This window comes from Hemicordylus capensis, chromosome 10, assembly GCF_027244095.1.
Source record: "Hemicordylus capensis ecotype Gifberg chromosome 10, rHemCap1.1.pri, whole genome shotgun sequence".
NCBI lineage: Eukaryota > Metazoa > Chordata > Lepidosauria > Squamata > Cordylidae > Hemicordylus > Hemicordylus capensis.
In genome coordinates this window covers 30132313-30153175 of record NC_069666.1, presented here as the reverse complement: position 1 = coordinate 30153175, position 20863 = coordinate 30132313, and the positions used below count along the sequence as shown (strand labels likewise).

Genomic DNA, 20863 nt, shown 5'->3' with positions numbered 1-20863 from the left:
TATTTCCAACACTGCACTTGGCATCCAATAAGGAATGAAATGTTGGAACAATTCTGAGCATTTATACACAGCGGCCAAATTCGGATGTTGTGTGAAACCAGAGTTACACAGGGCAGAGGTTGGAACTCTGTTCCATCTGAATGCGTGCAACCACAGTTTTGGAGTGAAAGCAACCCTGCCAAACAGGAACCTTCAGTTTTCCGTAAGGTTTGCCGCTTAGACCTGAGGTTTGGCCGCCAAAGCATTATGTCTGAATGCGGACGGCACCATAACTGTGGTTCCATGAGGTTTTTGAAAGTGCAGTAATAGAGAAGGCAGTGCAGAATATCCAGGGATCGTGCCCACTCCAGACCTGCGGCACTGCTTGCTGGCTGCCTCTCCGAGCAACAGCCCGCCCCTCCTGTCTCCAATGCAGAAATGCTGTTGCCTGGCAACAGGGACGCTGCCACGCCCCATCCCAAGCTTGTCAGCCTATCAAGCGGCAAAGTCCTGATAGAGGCATTCCCTCTTCCTGCTCTCTCCCTTGCTCCCCCCGCTTCCTGGCAAGCAAGAGGGAAAGGAGAGGGGATGCCAGGACGGGCACTAGGCGCTTTGCTCCCTGAGAAGGAAGCAACAATGATGTATGTTCGCAAGTGCAAACACTCCAGGTGGCAAGATCAGCAGGGCACCCCATGACAGCGCCAGGACAGGGAGATATGGTGGGGAGGGTACCTGGGGTCGGGTTTAACAGACAGCCCCCGCCAGGAGCTAGTGTACAGCCAACTTCTGGTTTTTGCACAAAAACGTGGGGGGGGGGGCAAGCCCCTTCCCCTTGAGGGTGCCTGTGCAGTCCCTAGGCTTACTCATGAGAAGGGCCTGGCAGTAGGAACAGCATTGCTAACCCTGAGAAGGGAGATCCTTCCTATGTGATGGCAACAAATGCTGATCCCAAGCAGACGGCTCATTCCTGAGCGCAGAAGGCCATGGGGACATCCTCTCACAACCCATGGGAAGAGCCACCTGCGGGGGCAGGGGTGTCGGGCAGAATCGCTAGAATCGCTAATAATGCGTGACGACAAAGCAACTCCTTCTCCCACATACAGCTCTCTCACGAGGCCATGGGGGCTCTATATCGAGCCAGGGTGTCTATGCAGGAAAGCCATGGGGATGCGTGCCATAGCAACTGCCCTCCCTGTTTTGGTGACTGCCGCCAAGTAGCTGTCAAAATGTGCCCCCTGCCAGCCCGTCTGCCCATGTGGACATGGACACCCTTGCTTATGCCCCCAAATGTGACCCCACTTTCCTGGGGTAGCTGGAAATTGGGGCTCCCATCTCTTGCCATTCCCTGCAGTGCATAGAGTGCAACACCAGCCCAAACCTGGGAATTTTGAATGGGAATAAAGACCCGTCCCTGCACCCGGTGTTCCCTCTGTCCACACACGTGGCTAGGCTCTGACACATGGAGTCTCACAATCTCCTCTGGGGTCCGTGCAAGGCTTCTCGGGGAGGAGGGGGTTGCAGTGCAAAAGTTCTATCTTTAATCAGAGAGAATGCTGGGCCTATGAAAACAGGGCCCCCTTTGTGGGGTTTGCTCAGCTCACAAGCATGCAGTCTGATGGAGAACCGAGGGTGTTTACCCCAATGGTCCTCCCCAACAGACTGGCCCTCTCAAGGTATTGCTAGTCTGCTAGCAGCAAGCTGCCAATGGAGCAGGAGTGTGGTTTAGTCTGCATGGACTGCTTTGCTGGGGTGAGCCCTCAAAAGAGCATTCTAGGTCATGGCAGGACAGACTCCCCCCCTCCTCAGGATCCTTTGCCCTCCCTCATATACATATCCCCTCCTAGGAAGTCGTCATGTCCCCTTCTCTTTCTTGAGTGAATAGGGAAATAGTGCCCCCAAGATCCACCCCCACCCCCAAGATCCACCCCCACCCCAAAAAATGCTTGCGCGGGACAGTCTTGTTGTGGGGATCTTAGGAGGTGGGCAGTCCAATTGCTGTAAAAAGAAGTGCAGGCATGGCATGGCATTTAAAGGGATTTAAATGCCCTTACCATGCTAAGGGTGGGTGGACTATTCTGAAAAGGCACGATCGTGATAGACACGCCCCCTTCAAGAGGGTGGCCAATTGCAACCACTCTGGTGATGTGCTGACACTTTGCCAGCAGCCTGGCTATGGAACTTGCTGGGATGTGGCCTCGACACACCAGGAGGTTTCAGGAGAGGGAGGGGCTCTTCTCTCCTGAAACTGGAGGTTGCCGGACCACGGATGGATGAACGTCTCCAATGTGATTTACAGTTCAAAATTGAAACCGCGGGTTCATCAACCTCCGATTCCATGTTATGTGTGAATGCAGCCAGTCGCTCCCTTTCTGGTTCATAACTCAAATATGGAGAAAGTCAACAGAGACACTGTCTGAGAATGGAGCAGTTCTCAGAAATGAAACATGGGGAAATGCAAGAAAGAGCCTCATGGAAGAGCCAGCCAACATACATTGCACTTACAGAGCAAAGGAGGACTCTTGGTCATCGCTGGCTGATCAGTCTTTGGGATCTCCCCACCGGCACTTGCTGCAGGGGCCAGCTCTTGCCTGTGACTATTGACCAATGTCTTCTGCAGATGGCTCGTGCTCCACTGAACTTCAGCCAGGAGTGCAGCTTGAATGGCTTCCATCACCTGCCACAGAACAAGATTGGCAGTGGTGGCCTTGGGCTGTCATTGGGAGTCACCTGGCCTCTTCCCCAGTGTTTGTTCTCCCCCCGCCCCATGCAGGGCCTGGGACTGTGTTTAGATGGGGAAGGTGAGCAGGGCCAGGTGAGACAGCTCTGGTCCTCTTCTCTGTCTAGGGCAGGCTGGGAGAGAGAGTGGAGACCCCGGCACTGGGTGGGCACAGGGACTGCAAGTGGGGCAGGGCTGGGCAGGGCAGGAGCCTCTCCTGCCCAGCAAGCTCAGCCAGCCAAGAGCTTCTCAGCCCCACCCCCATGCCCACTCTTCATACTTGGAGCCATCGGAAGCAACCCTTTTCAGACCCAAAATGAGCAAACAAGAGTCCAGCTGTGCCCGCCTCCTGCCTGTGCTGTTAGCTTTCCACATGCAGGGATGGCAGCAAATGTTTTCATGTTCTCTCTCTCCCCTCTCCCCAAAACATCCCTACATGTACAGCATCCATGGATGCAAAAGGGAAAGAGTTCTGTGGTCCCCTCTTCCCCGGCAGAGCAGCCGTGGATGCACAAGGCACGTGTTGCTTGAGCAGGACTCCCCTGGCCTCCGAGCTACGGAGAGGTCCTCTGGAGCATCTGCTTCGGCTCTGAGAGACGGATGGGGCAGGCTGGCTCCTGGTGCACCGGTCTGAGCCAAGGAGCTGTGGGTTCCCTCCTCGTTGCCCTGAGAGCTGGAGAAGCTTCCTCTGTCACTGGCTGCGATCCCCCCCTCAACATGCATCCCACCTTGTGCTTCTTGTGCCTGGGGTTGCCTCTGGCTAGCTGAGTGACCCAGAAGCACCAGAGGAGGTGCCCTTTCAGGCATGGCACTCAGGAGGTGGTTTGCCAGAGTCAGGTTGAAGAGAGGAGAGCAGGTCTGGTGGTAGCAAGCCTGACTTGTCCCCTTCGCTAAGCAGGGTCTGCCCTGGTTGCATATGAATGGGAGACTCGAAGTGTGAGCACTGCAAGAGATTCCCCCCTTATGGGATGGAGCCGCTCTGGGAAGAGCATCTAGGTTCCGAGTTCCCTCCCTGGCTTCTCCAAGAGAGGGCTGAGAGAGACTCCTGCCTGCAACCTTGGAGAAGCCGCTGCCAGTCTGTGAAGGCAATATTGAGCTAGATAGACCAGTGGTCTGACTCAGTATATGGCAGCTTCCTATGTTCAGCTGCCCTGCCAAGGGGCTACATGCATGCAGGAAAGGCAGCAGGGTGTGGCCAGGGCTGGGCCATCCAGGTGGGCCGTGTGGGGCTTCTCACCCATCCAAGCACCTATCCAAGCACCTGGAAGCTCCAAAGAACCCCAAACCACTGCCAAACCACCCTCAGTGTCTGCTGTGTCAGAAGCACCTCCACCTCTTACCTCTATGGATTGAGTTCTCCAAGAAGAAATAAGTTTTACAAGCGAAATAATCTCCAGATCATGCACAGGAAACCGCAATACATCTGAAAAGACACCAAGCATTCTTGGTCAGACAGTGCATTGTTCAAGTCCAACAAGGCTCCCAAACAGAGGCCCTAATCTCAAGGCCTGAAGAAAGGAGCCAGCAGGGAACTGCTATGCGACACGTGGAGCATTTGCAACTCAACCAGAAGTGGAGTTTTGGCAATGATGACATCCGAAATGTCTTGCAAGAGATCTGGCACTCGAATTTTAGCAAGGTGTTTGGCCGTGCATGTATCAAACCATTTGCTGGGAAGATCCAGACCCCTCTGGTTTGGATTCCCAGCGGTCCTCCCTTGGAGACGGCCAGCCAGTTGTATCCGGCGATCTCTACCAGGCCCCCCCACCCCACCATGCCCATTAGCCAAGTTAAACTTATGTACGTGGCATGCAGGATCCATTTCCCCTGGCTTTAAAATACCAAAGTAGCCTGTTTGCACTCTTTACTTCTGATGGCTATTTTTTCTTGTCAGTACAGAAAAAATAGTAAAGATATAGTAAAACTAATAATAGTATAATATAATATAATAATAATATAATATAATAATAATATAATAATAGTTCCAGATATAGTAAAACTAATAATAAATAGCCACACTAATTGTATAAAGCTAAATGGGGAAAGTGCATGAAGGGAGACCTCGGGAGGTATTGCAGCTTAAGTGTTGTAATCTTCAATGACCCTCCCCTAGACTGGGAAAATTCATGTTTGGGTCATGACAAAGATGCCAGATTTCTAGATTCCCTAAATGACTCTGCCTTAGAGCAGGTCATGGAACCCATCAAGGTTGCAGCCACCCTGGCCTTAAACCTAAGCAGTGCCCAGGTACTAGTACAAGTGTTGTTGAGCCAACAGGGAAAAATGACCCTCATGCTCTCCAACTCATCATATACACCGCTGGAAAATTGCCAAAGAAGCACAATACAGACATATTCAAAAGAGAAACTTCTCGGAAATGAGAGGACTTGTGAAAAGGAGACTGAAAAAGGAAGACAAGAGGGTCAGATCTCTCCAGAATGAGTAGAGATTGTTAAAAGCCACAATAATAAAAGCTGAACTAGATGTATAACTGTAGTGATCAGCCTCCTCTCCTTCTAAAGAGTTAACCAGGAGTAAACTCTTGTTTTGACTGACAGGCTGGTGAACTCCAGGGCTCAGCCAATCAGCACACCAGGTAGGTGGGACCTAGAGAGCTGCTGCCAGGAAGAAGGGAGTTCTTTGTTAAAAGAGAAGCTAGGCTGGAGGTGCGTAGGAGGACACGTGGCCATGGAGGTTGGCTGCAGGAGAATAACTCTGCAGATCCTTGAAAGACAGGAGGGCAGGAACCTTGAATTCTCATTGGGAATTTGGTGAGTTCAAGGCAAGGAGCTAGGGCTTATGGTTTAGTCTCAGGAAAAGTTTGTTTAGTCAGACTTTGCATTAGGGATGTTATATGTCTTTGGGGTGTGTGCTTTTGCATATTCCTCATACTGTTCTATTATTGTTTACCTGTGATGTAATTAAAATAAGAAACAATAGCCTATGCACATCCTACCTAGGGCATTGCAAAAGACTCTATAAACATTTAAGCGTGCATTAAGGCAACCTATTTTTGTAACCCTACTAAGTATTCTTAACTGTACCTAAAAGCTGAGAAAGCCTCAAAATGGAAGCAGTCTGTAGTAATTGAATACAACTTTTTTTTTAATTCCTTTTTTTATAAGCCTCCCCAAATCGTTTTTTAACTCAGGAAAAATGAGGTGGGCAAAGGGGAATTTTCTCTTGCAAACACGTCCTCAAATGTTCAGCAAGTATCGGCTTTCTCACCACATATAGGCTTGCACGTGGAAGATTCTTGTACTTGTACAAGAGCCAAATTAAGAGTTTTTTTCTGGGTTATCCCATCCCAAGCCCAGAGAGTTTCTGGGCTAGTTCATCCGCCCAGAGTAGCAAGTTTGTGCCCATAGGGGCTTGCCAGCAACGGAAACAAGGAGGGAGCTGTCTGGCTACTCCACCATGCAAGGTCCTCCTCCCATACAGGTAGCCTTGGGGAGGGGGGCAGTCTAGACCCGTCCCAGGGGGCCAGCTTGAGGCTCAGAGCCTGGGCAGAAGCCATCTTGGGTTGGCTGCTCCTTGCCAAGGAGCTGATCCCCCAACGGAGCCTAAATCTTGTGTGCAGGAAGAGCTAAGGAGGAAGGAGACCTGGAGGCTGCCCAGAGGGGAGAGGCAGTGTTCCCCCTCAACTGGTGGGAAGGAGAGAAGGGTGGTGGGCTGCAGGGAGGAGACCCCAGAGGAGCCCTGGCAAGGACTGAGGGCCCAACAGGGTCCAAGTCCATCAACTCAGGATGAAGAAGAAGAAGAAGAAGAGGGTGACCTCTTCATGAGAGCTGGCCTTCTTCAGCCAGGAGAGGACACTGATGGGGCAGGGCGAGGGGATCTAGATCCTTCTGAGTGTGTTGTTTGTTTAAAAGAGTTCTTGGCCACCTGTGAGCCACACCCCAAAGTGGCTTCCACCACGATGAAGACTCCAATACAGTCAAACCAGAAGCCAGGCTGAAGGAGGGCGCTTTACACCACTTCCCAAAATCTAGCCAGGAGGTTGCAGGAGGAGGCCCTTTGGGAAGCTAGATTGCCTTCCCTCAGCCCAGAGGCTGGGCAAATGCTTCAGCTCATGCAATACGTTGCACCGCCTCTCGGTACTTACGTTCAGATGGCTCTTCATATGATGTGCTTGTCCCACTAGACTGGGAAGCTCTCCCTTTGGGACGGACAGATTCCCGTTCCTGTGGACTAGAAGAAAATGCCATCATTCCCAATGAGAGCAGTGCAGGCTGGAGCCCCCAGACAGATTGGGTGGTGTCCTGGTTCAAAGGCACCTCCCACTCCAGCTCTCTTTCAGCCAGGTGGCAGCCAAGACCCTCACCAGTTTCCTGGGAGGGTGGGGCTGAAGAAGACGGGGGGCTGCCTTCTTTGGCTCCTTCAAGCTGCAAGGATTCAGCAAGGATAAATGCCCCTCCCAAGCCCAAGCCAGGAGTGGGGAAGGCATGCACTGCTTCCACTGGATTCCCAAGAGCCCTACAACTACTGGGCACCCAGCGCTGCTTGAAGAACCCGTAAGCCCACTGGGCGATGGCCACCAAAGAGCAAAACGCAAAGGGCCCTGGGTGACTGGCAAGCCCATTGCCGTGGCTGGGCCGCCTGCCTCCTCCTCCTCCTCCTCAGCCGCCAGACACACAACTGTGGGGATCAGTCTCTGCCATTGCCAGCAAGAGGAGCCCAGGGCTGGGCTTGGGGGAAAGTGGCTCAGATCCCCCAGCCGGCTCTTTCCACAAATGAGACTTGCTCTGCAGTGGCCAAGGCAGGCATGGGAGAAAGCAGCCACACCCGCCCTCTGTCATGCTGTACAACAGCAGCAGCAACTGAAGCAGATCTGACTCCGTTCAGCACTCCCTACACCAATCAATCGGAGACATACTTCTCCCTATTTTTTTGCTTGTTATTGATTCCTTTTGATGACAGATCACTGCAGGGGCTTACAAAAGAAGAACGGCATCTGCGGGACGGGTCAGTGGTCCCAACCTAGGACTTTTCTGGTCAATCAACATCTCGTTTGCACAAAACATCATTTCAATTCAAAGGCAGATTCGTAGAAAGAGTAATCCTGCATACTGGATCATTTGCAGGAAGACTCAGGCGGCATTCGCACATAACCGGAGTTGAAGGGGTTGCCAAACCCATACATCTGAATGCAGGACATCCCTTCAAAGCTCCAGTTCTACACGGAAAGTGACCAGATGTTTCACTCTCCAAACCCCAATTTGAGCCCTTGGGTTGTAGTGAGTTCACCACCACAGCCTGAGGTTAAATGCAGCCTGTGCTATGCGGATGCTGAACTGCAGGCTGCGTTCCCTCAAACCGGAGTTGAGGGAGGAAGCTCCCCCTCTCTCGGGCGGTGATGAGCTGTGTGGGCTGTCCTTCATGAAAGAAGGACGCCTGCACAGCCAGTTGTTCCTCCTCTCTGCAGTCTCACTGACTGCAGGCTCCCTGCTCTCCGTTACGTCCCAATTCAGACAGGAGAGCGAGGTGGGGGGAGGGAACACGGGTCCATTGGACCCACAGCTTCGCGTTACGTGTGAATATAGTCTCAAAGTCAGAACTCAGAATGCAAATGTGGAATTGCCCAAAGTAGGATCCAGCAAGGCCATCCTCAACCCCGATGGCCCACAGCACAGCCCACGCTTGTCTCGCATGCCTAGCCAGGCTCAAAGCTCAGCACTACAGGAAGGAGAGCTGGGAATGACCTCTGCTGCTCCAGATCATCTGGGAAGCTTCTGCCAGACCTGGGAGGCTTGTGGCCTTGAGCAGCCCATCGGAAGAGAAGGCCGTGCGGCCGTGCCCTTCAGGGCTGCCTGTGCCATCAGCACCCAGCTCCTTTCCAGCGAGAGTACCCTCTCAGCCCTCTTCCTAACCTTCAAGTCAAGTTAGTTGTCCTTGGAACACTCAACCCAACTCAACAGCCCTGAAAGTCCCTTGAAGGACAACCATCCACAATAAGTGGTCCAATTAGTGTGCTCCATTTGGCTTGGCCAAAACGTTGCACATTTTGTTTCTTCTCCCTGGACGCTAAAAGAGTAGCCAGCCAAATAAAAATGTTTCGAGTAATGGAAATGCAGCTGATGACAGACTTTCCAAAGGAAATCTGATGCTCTGAAGTCTAACGGGTATGTTTATTGGGGGACTGGATCCCTCGAAACCAGCTTCTTGGCTGGGGCTTGGGAAGAGAAAGCTCATCGGCTGCTGGAGGAGAGCCTTTGGTGTGCCAACAAGGGATGCCTCTCTTTACGCTGATGTTTGACTCATTTGTTAATAAGCTATGGGGAAATTCAAATTCCCAATTCTGGTTTTTGAAATACAAATGGAGAACTGGGAGAGGCCAAGGGCAACACTGGCAAGTCTCGAAATGTCTCTCTGCAAAGTGGGACGGCAACTCCTCCTCAGAAGCTGCCAACCAATCCTGGATGCTGTCCAAGCTAGCCTAGGATAGAGAGGCCAGGCTAGGCCTGGAGGGGAACTGGGGAGGACCCTGCTAGATCCCTCTGCGGCCCCAACCAGGAGGGGCTGATGGCACAGCTCCAAGAGGAAGGCGGGGAGGGAGGAGGAGGAGGAGGAACTCCGGCTTCTTCCCTTGACGCAGCCTTTTGTTTTCTCCTTATTCCACCAGCTGGTTATATTGGGATGCTGTGTGGCTGGTTTTGTTGGACAGAGTTTTATAATGACCATATTTTATTGTTAGTAGGAATCAGCTATTTTGAGCACCACTTTGAACTCATTTTATGCAGAAAAGCAGGACCCAGAGGGAAGAAAATCAATAAGTAAACAACAGTGGAGTCACCCTTGATGGTTCTGCTCTGTTTTTATCCAATGGAAGTAAAGGTGGCCTATGTGATGCCTTCCATAAAATAAATAAAATGTGCAAAAACACTGTTCAGTCATGGCAACGATGGCCCAGACAATGGTCTGCAGGCAGTTGTCAGGATTCAGCTGCTATGGCTGAGGGCGTCTTTCTGCCATGAGCAACGCCTGCACTGAGATTACTTGGGAACCATCTGCAAGTCCCCCAGAGCTCCATGAAGAGGGAAGGAGCATAAACGGCTTCAATAAACAAGATACATTATTGTTCCCATGAAGGGAGCACAGAACTGGAACTGGAGCAGCAGCCGGGATCCCAACGGATGGAAATCCGGGCTAAGAACATTGGCTTGGCACCCATTTGGAGAGGCCTCCAGGCCCCGGCACTGGGCTTGCCCAGGGAGAAAAGCAAAGGGACATCTGCCTGCTGCACTTACTCAGGGGAAAGAGTGAGGAAGGGAAGGGTCTTACCTGGCCTTTTCCAAAGGCGTGCTTATTATCCTCTGAACGAAACAGATTCTGTTCAATAAGTAAACCAGAGCTGATGATTCCTCCGCGGCACTGAGGTCTTTCGTGCATCTGTGGGTCTTTCCTGCATGCTCTTGGGCCACACTCAAGTACTTTGTCCGCAAATCCAGCACTTTGCTGGAAAACAAGTTGACCCTCTCGTGCTGCTGCTCAGCCCCGGCAGGATTAGCCTGGCTCCATCCTGGCAACCACAGGGAGAGATGCTTCTCTTTCGATACAAGTCCAAAGGAGACTGGCTGGAGAAGCGGCAAGATGTCAAAATGCCGAGTGTAGAGGCTGTCCGATTCCCTGTCCACGCCCCAAGGCAAGAGGCACGACAAGAGGAGCTTTGCTGTGTCCGTGGCGAAGTCCACATTGACTTTCCCTGATGGCTGCCTCCGAATCTTCTTGGAACTCTTTGGTTTTTTCAGCCTTTTGATGCCAGCCGCGCCGGGCTCCAAGGATCCAGCCCCAAAGGCTTGCTCTCCGCCAGCAGCTGCCACTTGCCCGTTCCATGGCGAGAGCGAGCCGGAAGTCCTGCTTCTCTTCAGGACCAGTGTCCGCTTCTCGGCGGTGCTTTTGGCCCTCTTGAGTGTGCTGGAGCTGTGGCAGGAGCTGGACGGCTTCAGGCCGTTGAGCGGAGAGGAATGCAGCACCTCGGCCAGCCTTGCCGGGTCAAAGAAGAGGACGTGGAAGCAGCCCCGTCTTGTCTTCACGGGCAGGAGGGCGAAAGGCCTCTGGGCATGGCAGACAGCGGCCGGCTGCAAGGGAAAGGCACAGGGCACAGTCGTTTTCTAAAAAAAAGATTGTATGGAATCAACTCTTGTCTAGTGAGAAGAAGGTAGGAGTAGAGATCGTATGGATCAAGGGTGCCCAGTGCTGGAGTTAGGCACAAGCAGAGTAAGCTTTGGCTTAAGGCCTGGGGGGCCTCCAAATGCAAAAAATGACTCCATTTCAAGTTGTATACATAAGGTATTCTCATTCAAAGGTGTTTCTAATGCAAACAGGCTTGTTGCAAGAGTTCTCTTTTTTGTCAGATTATTAGGTTTTGTTTGTTTTTTGTAACGCAGTTCTGAAAGGAAAGCTCAACAAAATCCCATGTGCTCAAAGACTTTCTTCCTTGTGCAACAGGCACCATCAAAACCTTTATGCTGAGTTTTTTGCCAACCAGAAAGATGAGATCTCCTTAAATGTCACTGTCTGCTGTCTGAAATTAGACAACAGGTACTAGTTTCCTTATAGCCAGTACAGGTTTAAACTCACTCTGTATCATGTTGGTAGATACTCTTAGGTACAGTTTTTATGCCAATTGTGCTTATTGTATTATGTTCACACACTTGTTTTGTTTTGTTCGACCTGTACTGGGGTTGTTTGCTGGTCTGTGACTGTATCAGTAAAGACTGATTGATTGACAGTTTTTTTGTTGCATCTTTGCCAAGTAAAAATACAGCTTTATTATTTCTATTTTCACTGTCCTTTTTGTTAGGGACAAACAAAATGGGAGGACAGCTGGTCTTGTGGTAATAAGCTTGGCTTGTCCCCTTTGCTAAGTAGGGTCTTCACTGGTTTGCATTTGGATGGGAGACTACATGTGTAAGCACCGGAAGGTATTCCCCTTAGGGGCCAGGGGCGCTCTGGGAAGAGCACCTGCATGCAGAAGGTTCCAAGTTCCCTCCCTGGCAGCTTCTCCAAGAGAGGGCTGAGAGAAATTCCAATCCTGCCTGCAACCTTGGAGAAGCCGCTGCCAGTCTGTGTAGACAATACTGAGCTAGATGGACCAAGGGTCTGACTTCGTAGAAGGCAGCTTCCTATGTCCCTATGTCTCTAGAATAATAATTTTAAAATGCAAGGCTATGGGGCCTTTTAAGCTTGGTGTAACTAAGGGCCTCCTCAGGGTGTCAAAATCTGGCCTTGTGTGTATCTCTGGCATAACCCACACTCCGAAAGCATTCATATCAGCGTCATTCTGTCACACCTGTATGTTTTCTTGGTCCTGTGCCCAGCCCACTGATTTTGTACCTCGTGTGAGTGTCGTGGAAGGCCCGTAACAAGGGTGTTGAGGGAAAGTCCTGCCAGATTTGCAGGGGAAAGGGATGTTAGGCAATGGCTGCGGTTGTATCTACTTAAACAGAGACCATTACAAGGCATCCTGCATAGGGAAAATGGCATTCTTGGAAGATCAGCTCAATGTCTAATGGATGGCGAGGGGTGCAACTGCTGCTGTCAAAGTATCCAGGAATGCTGCTTTTTAAAAACTGGGCATGGGAAGGAAACTGAGACAAAATCCATGCATTTGGGAGAATGGCACAAAAACGAAAACAGGAGAAAACGTGACTTGTGCTCCCTTATAGGAGATGTCCCAGACGCAACTCAACAAGAGGCAACACTTAAGCTTATCATTTCGACAAGGGTTTCCTGCAGACTCAGAAGCAGGCCGGAGAAGATTCTCCGCTAAAACTTAGCAGCAGCGGCAGCGGGGGGGTGGGGGGGAAAGGAGGCTAATCCCCCGTTTGTGGGGGTTGGGTAGGGGAGGTCAATCTTTGTTCTCTCTCATCCCCAAATACATCAATACACGCTATTAACCTTAACTTGCCTAAGTCAGGCACTCGGCATAAACATTTCATGGAAAGGGCCATGGAAATGCTATTTTGCCAGGTGACCTCTTTCTCTCCAAAGGCTCTTTCCTGCTGGGATTCACCTGCTTCTAGGAACTCTGCCTGGCTCACTTGAAATGCACACGTCCATTAGGAAGCAGCCGAGCCTCGGCAGTCTTCAGGCACTCCGGCTTCCTCCTCATGCCGAGGCATCCTGTGCTGGGATTCGTGCTAAAAAGAGAGATTGCGGCGGCGGCGGCGGCAGCTACCAAAGCTTTCACCTCCCACAGGGGACCTGAGCTAGGCAATCATGTGGTAGATCTGCCAAGAAGCCATGCCCCCCCCTCCATTAGAAGGAGAGGTCACCACCCTCCTAGCGCTCTATAAATCAAGGGCTGGATTCCCAGCGGCACTGGCACAAGCCGGGTTATTTATACCTGCAAGGAAATCCAGATGCCTTTGCACCTGCTTCTAGGGCTGGCCTCGAGAAGAGCAATGCTCGGCTCTTGATGGGCAACTCTGAAAATGCACAAGGACAGCCCTGGGGGTTGGGGCACCCTAGTGCTCTTTTGCATCGCCCCAGGAGAAGACTTCCATTCCCTCGCCTCTGGAAGCTTCTTTTACTCTGCTCATTAACCATCATGCTGTCATCCTCCCTAACCAGCCCTTGCTAGCTCTGAAACAAGTGCATGCGGGGCGGGGGAGGGAGGAGGGCAGGTTGCCAACAACAACCTGCTCTTCTCTTCCCGTGCTTCTTTCAAGCTTTGTACGGAGTGTCAGGAGAGGTGCAGAACTTGCAAGGGTCAAATCCGCCCCAAAGAGCTGCTCCAGTGACAACAGCGGGGGGCGGGGTAGCATCTCATTGCCCTGCTGGTTGCCCCCGTAAGCTGCCACCTGAGACGTCTGCCTCACCTGGCCTCATGGAAGGGTTGCCTTGGCTACCTTGGGCAGTTGGATATGTTAGAAAGCCAAATACAATGAGAACATCTATAGAGTCGGTGTTGGATGAGAACATATCAGATTCAAATCCAGGATGCACCTTTTCTATACCACAAAGATTTCTCTGTGGCTAAAAGAATTTCAGATTATACTAACTGGGAGAGAGCCGAGTGTGGAACTTTTGAAATGTTATGGAGCAACAGATGCTTTCCTGATTACTTTGAATTAAGATATAAAATAACACAAGCAGTTCTGACCCAGTTTCAGTATATGCAAGAATGCAACCTCTTAATGCAGATTTCCAGTAGGGAGGATCCGAATAAAAATAGATACAAATTTAATTTTAAAGAATTTAAAACGTGACTGGGCATGTGTGTTGAAGGGGCTCTGCCTAGAATATACAAAACCTTGGTGAAAAAGCGGTATATAAATATTTGTCGTATTTGTAAAATGCTATATTTTAGAGAGCGTCTTCTTCGCTACGAACCCCACCGCCCATTGAGGTCATCTGAGGAGGTACGTCTCCAGTTACCACCAACTCATTCTCGGTTGCTGCCCCGAGATTGTGGAATGCGCTCTCTGCTGAGTTACTATCCTCTCCATCCCTGGCAATTTTTAAAAACATTTGAAAACCCATTTTTTACCCAAGCTTTCTCAGGTTTGTTTGTTTTTTTAAAAAAATACTGTTTGTTTAATTTTATGTTTTTTAAATTATTGTATTGTTTTAACTTTTATATGTATTGTTATATGTTGAACTGTTTAAACTTTTATATGTGTTTTAATTGTTGTTAGCCGCCCAGAGATGCAAGTTTGGGTGGGGTATAAATTTGATAAATAAATAAATAAGATAAATATATGAAAAAGCTAAGGATTATGATCACTTATGCAGGCAGAAATGAAAGAAAAAGTTAAATACTGTAGATGACACATATTGGACCAGTAGAAATAGATTTGCCAGTCTGGAGTTGAAATTCCAACTAATGCAGCAATTAAGAGACGTATATTAAAATGCTGCCAAAAACGATCCCCTGTGCCAGGCTCAAAGGTGTGCATTCAGCAGCATCAGAGTAAGGCTGGAGGCCTCTGGGCACTTTGTGCCGGCATCCCACACGCCAGGACTCTGCTCCAAAGACAGGTCCTACTCCGACCCCCGCCCCCCCGCAAAAAACACTGCTTGAAGGTGGGGGCAGCCAGAGAGGGTGGTCTGCGAAGGCAGCCTTTCGGCTCATACCCTTCCGAAGCGCGGATGCACAGGAACCCTCGTCTCCCCAAGAGAGGCCTTTGCAATGCAGACGGGCCTTCTGGCCAGGGCTGGCTTTGCACCCGGTGAAGCAAGAGGGGCCGTTGCCAAGGAGGGCAATGTCCCTCCCAGCGACTCGCCCTGCCTGACGTCTACAGTCCTCTTGGGGAATCATTTGGCCAAACCAGCATCCAAACAGACCAGCAAGCGGACGGGTCCATTCTAACGACGACGACTCACACCTCTGGCTTGCCAGCCGTGGAAAACAAAAGCGACACCCTCCCCCCCAAGCAAGCCCCCCCCCGCCCCAGCTCCTTGAACTGTGCCCGTTGGAGAGCAGCCTGATGATTGGCAGCACAGACTGGAGGCCAAGGAGCCAGCCTGCAATTTCAGCAGATGCGCAGCGGCGGCAGGGAAGGAGGACGGGGCGGGATGCCGTGCCTGCAAGAGCAAACCCATTATCCCGCTAATCGCGGAGGCAATCTTGGGGCCGGCAGCAGCAGGTCCTCCATTGTGCATTCAGTGCAAGAGCTGAGCTGGGCTTTCTCTGGTAAAACAACAGCGGGGGGGGGGAGGCAGCCCACTGACGAGGAGGAAGGTAACACTGGGCAGGTAAAATATGAGCAAGTGAGAAATGGTGGTGGTGTCTGTTGACAGGGCTTTCTGGACTATGAATGCGTACTAAGGCTGGAACGGCCTCCAGTTTACTGAAGAGAAGGTCTGGTTGCACAGAGCCCTAAAAAGGCAGAGGATGGTCCCAAGCAGAAGGCTTTCAACCCTAACCCTGTCCACACACATCACCTTCATGATCCCATTTCTTCTCACCAGCTACGTCCACTGAACTGGCGCAGCAGGGAAATGCTTGACTAACAAGCAGAAGGTTGCCGGTTCAGATCCCCGCTGGTAGTAGGTGCTTGATGCTGCTGCCCTCGCCTCCCCTCCTTCCAGGGCGTCCAGTCCCCACGGAGCCAGCATCCTTCCTATTGCAGAGCCAGCGTGGCGTGGTGGTTAGCGTGCTGGACGAGGACCGGGGAGACCCGAGTTCAAATCCCCATTCAGCCAGGAGACTTGCTGGGTCACGTCTCTCTCAGCCTCACCTACTTCACAGGGTTGTTGTGAGGAGAAACTTAAGTATGGAGTACACCGCTCTGGGCTCCTTGGAGGAAGAGCCGGATAGAAAATGTAAATAATAATAATAATACTATTGCGAGTCCAGCCGGCGGCGGGGGGGGGGTGTCTTCCCGGTGAGGCTGGGGCAGGAGTGGCACCTGCCGGGTGTGTCAAGGAGGCAGGGGGGGCAAGGGGGGAGGATGCCCTAACTCGGCGCACAGGACCCTTGCCACCAGCCTCGGCGCTGAGAGGAGGGGCGAGCCCTTCTGGCCTACTCACGCAACGTGAAGCCTTTTCCCGATGAGTCGGGCTGCTGTAGGTCTGGGCAGCCACTTTGTGAGAGCTGGAGGACTGGCTGCCAAGAGTTCTCCGCTGGCGAAGGTCTCCTTCCAAGGCTGGGAGCAGAGAATCCGCACTGGAGTCTTCACAGCACGCCAGGACCGCCTTGGCCCTTTCCCCCGTCTCGTGGCGTTCTAGGGTTCCTAGGCCAAGGGCAAAAAGCAGTTGCTGCAGGAAGGCACACAGCAGCAGGATCAGCCCCCTCGCCCTGGCCAGGGTTAGGGTTAGGGTTAGCCCGTCAGCCCAGCCACAAGGGTTGGGACGCTTATAGCCCTTCCTTCCTGACAGAAATGGGATGGAGACTCCGCTTTCTCAGTCACGGCGGGGGGACCCCAAGCCAGAGTGGGAGGAGAGCAACCCTGCCTTCATGGGCTTTTGCGGCCAGCCACGCTTCACGGAGACCAGCCAGGCCAACCAAGGTTGACCCACTAGCCTGACCCCTCATGCCCCTAGTGGCCAGAGGAGATGGCTGCTCACTTCTAGCACCACCTTAACTGCAGGAGGAGAGGAGGCGGTAAGGCCGAGGCTCCGTGGGTGGAGGCACACTCCCACTCGTGGGCCGCCCGCCTTCTGAGTGGCATTGATCCCTGTCAGTGCCTTGCCACTGTGCAGGGCTCACTCCTTTGCTTGCCAAGTACCTTTTGGACAGCATTTCCAGAGCAAGCCCTCCTGCTCTCCAGCAGGGAATGGGGATTTAGGGAATCACAGCTTCCCAGCACCGAAAGCACGACACAGAATTGCTGGGAGCATGCGATTTTCCTCGGAGCAAACACTGCAGCTGCATTTGTGGCTGCCACTGTGTGAAGTGTCTGTGCGAGGGGGATGAGGAGCCTCTGAGCATGTTTCTGCAGAGCACTCTCCCTGGCGCGCCATCGCAAGAGCCCATTACAGGAAAAGGGGGTGAACACCTGCCAGTTTCATGCTGGGAAAATGGGGGAGGGAGGAGGGTGTCTCCTGGCATGCCAAATGTGCCCCACCCAGCCTCGGCTCTTCCGCCCAGAGCAGGCCATGCATGCCAGGCCACCGGCACTCTGCATCAGCGCAGGAGCACTGCTCTGTGCCAAACAGCCCCGTTCCCAGGAAGAACATGCTGCCCTTCTGCACCAGCAGACACCAGTGAAGAGACTCTGCCATCCTGTTCAGGGCATCCAGAGAGTCGGGGTGTTGACAGGCCTGTTCCAGGATCCTGTTTGATTTTTCCGGCACATGCTGCATGCCCATCTTCTTGCCACAAGTCTCTTTGTGGAATGGCTTCTTAGTTTATACTTCAGTGCACACGGAGAAATCAATGGTCCGCCTTTTCTACAACATGTGAATGCTGTCCTCTAGCATTCTGGGTCCCAGCGAACTGGAGGAGGCACTAAATCTCCCCGCTGTTGCCTTGCTCCTCAGTCACTAGCTGTCCCGGATCTGCAAATGCTTTGTGTTTGCATGAACCACAGAAGGACGAGGAGTGGGAGTGGGGAGGACAAAGAGGCTCCCTCCGCGTGCCTGAGGGGAGCACCCCTCCCTCCCTCCCTCCCTCCCATTTTTCCTTTTGTGTCATACTGTGTTTCTCCTCTACATCTTTCCTCCATTAGATATTCCCATAGACCACTCGTCAACAAAAAGGCTCCGCTACAGCATTTCCAGCCCAACTCGAAACAATCTCCTGCAGCACAAAATGCATATGTGAGAGATCAAGGCACCCACCTCACAGCCCGGTACAATTAACAGGCCTCCATTTCTAAACAAAAAGAGAGTTGGGAGGGTGGAATGAAGAAACAGCACAGGGAATCTCTACGTTATCTATGTTTTCAGTAGGACACTGCTTGGTTTCCCCAAAGACCCTCTTCTGTTAAGGCAATGAAGGGGCATATAATTGATTCCAGCTCATCTGGCAGCGACTCAGGTCCGGGCTTTCTCTGTGGCTGCCCCGGGGCTTTGGAATATGCTCCCTGCTGAAATAAGAGCATCTCCTTCTCTGTTTGTTTTCAGGAAGACCCTCAAGACTTTCCTGTTCTTGCAAGCTTTTAATTAGAATTTAAATAATTTGTTTTATGTTGTTTTTATTGTGTTTTAACGTGTGATTTGTAATATTAAAATTTGTACACTACCTAGAGATTTACATATCAAGCAGTATAAAAATATGATAGATGGATAGATAGATAGATGGACAGATAGATAGACAGAATTGATTCACACATGCAAATTAGCAAGAGGTGTTCTTTGGCTCCCATGAAAACTGCTTCATGGTAGAGACCGCAACCCCTTGAATTTGCATAGTGGTGGGACATTCATAGGTCTCCCAATCCATTTACGGACAGGGGAAGGGGATACTGCCCAGTGAATACCCTCTTGCTGTTATTTACCACACTCAATGCCTGGAAGGGGAAACACACGGGCACGGAAAAGTCCACAGTCTGCACAGCAGTGGCATCAAAGCACAGAGCATCCTGCAATGCAGGGAGTTTGCTCCAAATCAGGCCGATCGTGGGAAGAAGCCCTCAGCGGATTCTGCCTCCGTGCCGCTTGCAGAGCATCCCAGCAAAGACCTAATGGCTTCCTAATTGGATTTTGCACCTCTTGCAACAAATGTCAGCTTTTCCATGGGGCAAAGTTTGTTAATTCCGTAGGCTGTGCGGGGGGGAGGGGGGATCAGGCATGTTTCCAGCTTCTAAAGGAATCTGCTGCGCACACACCCTGGGCATTGTTTTGAATCCATTTCAGGGCCAGGTCCCAGCCCTAAAGCAAAATAATCTGCCTCTGAGCAGGTGCAGAGCGTCACCCCTTCACTGCTGATGACCAGCCACCCATTCCTGCATCCCTGAGTTCAGAGCCCCAGAGCTGCCCCCAGTGCCCAGTGCCCAGGGGGGCCTCGCCAGGCAGGCAGGGGGCAGGAAGAGGAAGGCCCCACCTGAGGCCTCCCGTGAGAGGCCCCATCCTTGCACCCAGAGAACAACTCAGAGGAGCTCAGGGGCCTTGTCTTTGGCGGGGGGGTGGGAGGAATGTTCCCATATTGGCAGCAAATGGAAAATGTTAAATAGCACACAAGTCTTCTCCTAAGAAGGCATTTCATTTCTGAATTTTAAATGTTTAAATTCTTCTCAAAATTAAATAATTTCTCTCAGTAGCAAAATCCTCCAGAATTTTTCTGGTCACTCACTTATGTACAATTCTATTGACTCAGCCAGGAAACAAAACCCCAAACCCTGCAAAGGAACAAGCTGCTGAAGGCCCCAATCCATGGCTCCTCGTGTGCTGCCGCAGCAAAGCCAACGGCCGTGACACACGCTGCCTTCCTGATGGCCTGTGTGCGGTCCCACAGCCAGAGGGGGCCCGGAAGGCCCAGAGCGCCCCCCCTTGCCCCCCAGGAGGTGACCGGCTTGCCAAGGCAGGCTGGTGTGCAGGCCTTTGGTCTATGCACCGCCTGAGCCACTCAGGAGCGTCACACAAAGAGCCCTGGGCTGGGGCTGGGCGGGTGTGTGTGTGTGTGTGTGAGATATCACACACACACACACACACACACACACAGAGAGGGGCCCCTTTTTGCATGCAGGTCACAGCAAAGAAGCTGGCCCGGGCGTGTGGCTTGCTCTTCCCGGCTCAGGGAGATTCACTGCAGCAGCAATCCACTCTGCAGGACTTCTCTTTCAGACGGCAGCTTCACCACGACTTTCCTTGGGTGGCTGGGTGTGCAGCCACATCTCGGCCAGACCGACCCTGGTGGTGTTTCAGAGAGAGCACTTCACACACGGTCGGGGCTTCCCCCTCCATACTGGAACCCAGCCCGATTTATGTCGGGGGGGGGTCCTCTTTTTGTGTCGGAGCATCCGTTAGGCCCCCAACTCACAGTCAAGCCTCGGGGTCAACCCACGGGAAAGCGTGCTGTCTGGAAAACCTCCGGCAGACAGTATGCAATGCTGCCCCCCCCCATGTGCAGCAAAGGGCTTTCTGTGCGCCTCAGATCCCGAAGCAGCAGTTCGGTAGGCCCAGCTTTGCCCTGGCAGCATGGCCAGGGGTCTGTGATGAATAGACCCTAACTGAGTAAGAGGAGGGCAAATGCACCATCAATGCGGAGGAGCACCGCGCTCCTGCAGGACGCAGCGTGCTGGACTCACTGGGGCTCTGCGTTGCACCCGGGATGAAGGCGCTGGGGGTGGGGGTGGGGGGGGGGCTGCCGGCAGATGCCGCTTCTCCCGCCCATCTGGCTGGAAGACCTAGCCGGGGGGGCAGGGGGGGCGTCACTGTGCTGCAAGGCTGGGGCAGGCGGCCCCGAGGGTCCTCACCAGGCAGCGGCATCCCCCGTGGAAGGGCAGAGCCGCAGGGACAGAGCTGCTTCGTGCAGATGCGAGTGTCCGGGGCCAGGCTCCGCGCCCCGGGAGCCGGGCTGGGAGAGAGGAGTCTCCTCCGAGTTACCTGTCTCAACGTCCCAAATGTAAGCGGAGCCGTCTTCACAGCCCACCACCAGCAGGTCTTCCAGCGGGCGCCAGCGCAGCGTCTCCACGGGGAAAGGGTGGCTCCGGGCGTGGAGGAGGCAGCTCCGCTCCTGCAGGTGCAGCAGGGCCACCGAGTGGTCACCGCACAGGCAACAGACAACCCTCTGGCTCTGGAACTGCAAAGACAGAGCAGCGGCATCACCCCAAAGAG

General features: G+C 52.4%; 1 protein-coding gene across 5 annotated transcripts in view; it reads right to left on the bottom strand.

Annotated features, from left to right (window-relative positions):
- Positions 1–20863, bottom strand: part of WDR72 (WD repeat domain 72) — a 55656-nt gene that overhangs the window by 16862 nt on the left and 17931 nt on the right. For 4 of the 5 annotated variants that reach the window (XM_053272774.1, XM_053272775.1, XM_053272777.1 and 1 more), the window contains 6 exons: positions 20633–20828; positions 16175–16377; positions 9977–10806; positions 6801–6886; positions 4036–4118; positions 2482–2653 (listed from right to left, as the gene is read on the bottom strand). In XM_053272774.1, coding sequence (XP_053128749.1) covers positions 2482–2653; positions 4036–4118; positions 6801–6886; positions 9977–10806; positions 16175–16377; positions 20633–20828 — 1570 coding nt within the window. The remainder of the gene's footprint in view (positions 1–2481; positions 2654–4035; positions 4119–6800; positions 6887–9976; positions 10807–16174; positions 16378–20632; positions 20829–20863) is intronic. The other variant, XM_053272773.1, reaches the window with a different exon arrangement.